Raw genomic sequence first — 3,649 nt, forward strand, 5'->3', positions numbered from 1 at the left:
CAAGTTAGTTAGAGGAGGGAGACCATCAGCTTCTGCAGTGGCCAACTTCAGCGTGTCACTATCTGATGACTTGGATGCAGAGGCATCATCCAGAACAGACTTTTCATCTGATGCATGGCAGGAGGTCTCATCAGCCTGTAATGAGGGTTGATGGTGTCTGATGGTCTCCTGCTGGTTGAGGTGGGATGTTCTGAAGAAAGGATGGAACTGAGCCTCACAGGGAGAGATCCTTTCATTTCCATCCAAGCAGAGAAGCTGCTTCAGCAGGTCCACGAAGGCTTCTCTGTCCTCAACCTCACCACTTTCTTCTCCTGAATGAACCTGCATTTAAAATACAAAAAAACTGGTCATTACATAAGCTCACACATCAGAAATATCGGTAAGTAGTTTATTTATTTATTTATTTATTTATTCAGTTTATTTCCGACATGGTTACATTCACTTTTTTTTTTTTTTTTTTTTTTTTTTACATTTTTTGTACATGCCGAAAAAGGAGACGAGAGAAGCAGTTTGCTTATCCGGGTCCCGTCCCCTGTTTTACCATCGCAGATTTACATGGGTTTACATGTCTCTCTGGTCAAAACATTCTTGATTTCTTCTGAACCGTCTGTAGTCAGTGTTGTCCTCTATCTTTGTTTTTGTTGGCCTTGTTCCCTGCCAGACGTTGTTAGCATTCCTCCAGTTCAAGAATAGTTCCTCTTTCGAAGGTGTTTGGAAGATTCTTCCCTTTTCATCCACAATGTCACCTTGTTTTGTCTCTCCATCAAGGGTAATCCAGCTGTTGTTAGTTCTATTGGCAGTGTTGTATTTTCCACTGTCTGATGATGGGATCCGATCCAACTTGTATAAACACATCACTACATCCCAGTTCACAAGCAAAGTAGTATTTTAATGTAATATATCTTAGTTCATAAGCGTGTTTCTAACTGCTGTTGTTAGTTTTATTGGCAGTGTTGTATTTTCCACTGTTAGATTTAACTTGTATAAACACATTATTATATCTTAGTTCATAAGCAAGGTAGTAATTTCATTGTATATAAAAAAAATCGTGTTTCTAACTGCACATATGACAATAAACACTTTGAATTTAAATTTAATGTAATCCTTACTCACCCCACCACCTAGCAATTAAAATGAATAAATGACAGACCTTTTTTACTCATCGTTTTGATGAGAACTGGTTTTCCGTCCTCTTCTTCCTGTATGTAAATCCTGCAGTTTTTTGACCACGTCTTCAAAATCTTTCCTTCTTTTTTTATTTGGCGTGCTTTCCATGCAATGCTTGCATTTTGTTTCGTCAGGTTTTCATTGATGTACACCTTCGTTCCCTTGAGTTTGTTTCCTTGCTTGATTATTTCTCCTTTGAATTTTATATTCGTGAAGGTTATTTTTACAGCTCTGTTATCATTTTTCTTTGGCAGGAGATGGCAGGAGTTGATGTTGTCAGGGTTCAGGACAATGTCCTTCGACTTCAGGTAGTCAATGACCTGTTGTTCAATCGATTTTGTTTCTTCGTCACTCCTGGGTTTTATCTTTAGGCCTGTGATGATGACATCTTTCTCTCTTTCCTTTTGTTCCAGCTGTTCAACCCTCGCGTTCAACATTTTTATCTCTTCAGCGTTTATGGTCAAGATATCTCACAAGCTTCATGACAGTCAAGATTTAATCAGGACAATGACATTTATGGACATTTATGAAAAACTTACATTGACCAGATCATCCAAAGAAGAGAACTCAACAAGATAGTCGTCCTCCTCAGTTGAGATGCTGCTACAAGCTTCATATTCCTCTGGTGTCTGGGGAAACAAGATGAGTGTTATGAAGTTCCTTGGAAAGTTAAACTTTGGTGAACTTGAGATTGCCAGAAAAAAAAAAAACTTCATTTCTTACCATCAGTCGCCATTTCGAGCCCTCCTCGGCCTCACAAAAGAAGACACTGGTGTAAGCCCCGTCCTGAAGCTGGTCGTCCCTCGGTAACCCAAGGAGCTCTGAAACACGCTTCATCATTTGGTATTCACAGAACACAGAGAAGAGGTTTTCTCCAATGTAGAGGAATACAAGCACACAACCAAGGGCCCACACATCAATGGCCTCACTGAAAGGAAGGCCAATAGAGACTTCAGGAGCCCTGAGGAGAAAGGATGTGAGATAAGAGTGAGAATCTATGACCAACATATCAATACAATGCATTACAGATTTGTCCTAACCACAGCTAAGCCATGTGAGGAGAAATCCTCCTACCTGTATCCTCGAGGCTGAATTACAAGGCCAGGCTTCATGCTGGAAGTTTTAACAGCCACACCAAAGTCGATTAATTTCACCTTCAGTTCCTGGATATTCCCACTGACCACCATGACATTGTCAGGTTTTATGTCTGCGTGTGTGATTCCAAGGCCTTTTAGGGCATCTAAAGCCACCAATAGCTGCAGAAACGAGATCAGAAGACACAGGTTTAGAACAAACATTGTCCATTTGCTATATGAGCTCAGGTTTTAAATCAGGAATTCTGTCATTTTTTGTTTCGGTGTTACAGTAAGTCTAAAGTTCTGCGTGCCAACCATACCTGCTCAGCAATTGGACGGATATAATTCACACTCAGGGATTCCCACTCTCGGTTTTCCATCAGAGTGTAAAGGTCAACCTCAAGTAGTTCAAATGCCAGGCAATTGTAGCCCACGTCAATAAAATGCTCGTAAAATGTAAGCAAATTTGTACGGTCAGTATCAAGGACACTAATTATCTTTAGCATTGAAATCTGTGGGAAAAAAAAACAGAAGAAGAAAAAGACAATTAGATGTTAAATACTTTGGCTGGTTCCAACAGGTCTTAGAAAATCTTATATTGTGAATTTGCAAATATCACAAAAGTGCAAATGTGAACAAAGTTTGGTTTCAATGTTGATATTAACAAACATGTCAAGTAATAAGTACAAAAGCTATACAAACAAGTGTAAATGGACAATGGCTATTAGCTTAACATTTACATGTTTATCGATATGATATCTAGATGGAATATTGGGTTAAAAATATACAGATATTTTAAAAATAGATTTGTGTATTCTCAAAATTGCATTGAACAGTACAATACCATGTAAAAGTGATTACACATTAATAACAAAAATATTGTTCATAAAGTTTAGAAGTAGAGAAACCTGAGCCATCAAATGTTAGAAGGTGTAAACAGGTACCTCATGCTCAAAATAGTCTTCATAGCCCTCCTTGATGATTTTCACAGCCACCGTCTTGTTGTTCTTAAGGTTCTGGCACTTCATCACCAGCCCAAATTTGCCTTCACCAATACGCTCCAGGATGGAGTAATCTGCAGTGCTGCTGCGGAGAACTGGACGTTCAGCTGCTGTGAGTGTGGAAAGAAAGAACAGAGGGTCAGTATTGAGTAGTTCAGTCTGTGTCTGTGTCTGTAGTGAACAAAGGTGACCACATAATTGTGTTGTGAGGAAGGGCCTTAATGACACTTATACAACAATTAGTAATTTGACTGGACAAGAGACATTCAATGAGTGCTGATATAGAGCAACAACAGCTCTGGGATTTTTTACTGACATTAATCAACTGTCCGTTAGGAAATGTTTTTGTGTTGTCTGGCAACAACCTTGTTTCCCTCACAGAGTCACATAATACTAATAACTAAT

The 3,649-nt window shown here is 39.0% G+C and overlaps 1 protein-coding gene across 1 annotated transcript; it reads right to left on the minus strand.

Annotated features, from left to right (window-relative positions):
• Positions 1–1,836: 1,836 nt before the first annotated feature.
• Positions 1,837–2,681, minus strand: LOC114460045 (homeodomain-interacting protein kinase 1-like). The gene is made up of 3 exons (XM_028442077.1): positions 2,564–2,681; positions 2,242–2,423; positions 1,837–2,128 (listed from the first exon to the last, which is right to left on the minus strand). The coding sequence occupies exons 1-3, from the start codon at positions 2,621–2,623 to the stop codon at positions 1,837–1,839; spliced, it is 534 nt and encodes a 177-aa protein (XP_028297878.1). The 5' UTR covers positions 2,624–2,681.
• Positions 2,682–3,649: the final 968 nt, after the last annotated feature.

Source organism: Gouania willdenowi, unplaced genomic scaffold, assembly GCF_900634775.1.
Source record: "Gouania willdenowi unplaced genomic scaffold, fGouWil2.1 scaffold_381_arrow_ctg1, whole genome shotgun sequence".
Lineage (NCBI taxonomy): Eukaryota > Metazoa > Chordata > Actinopteri > Blenniiformes > Gobiesocidae > Gouania > Gouania willdenowi.

Bases quoted from the DNA above. Each gene is read 5' to 3' on its own strand.
- LOC114460045 (XM_028442077.1), bottom strand. From the start codon at position 2,623: ATGGAAAACCGAGAGTGGGAATCCCTGAGTGTGAATTATATCCGTCCA. The intron at 2,424-2,563 runs GTATGGTTGGCA...TCGTTTCTGCAG, and splicing joins TCCGTCCAATTGCTGAGCAG to CTATTGGTGGCTTTAGATGC. The intron at 2,129-2,241 runs GTAGGAGGATTT...CTTTCTCCTCAG, and splicing joins ATTCAGCCTCGAGGATACAG to GGCTCCTGAAGTCTCTATTG.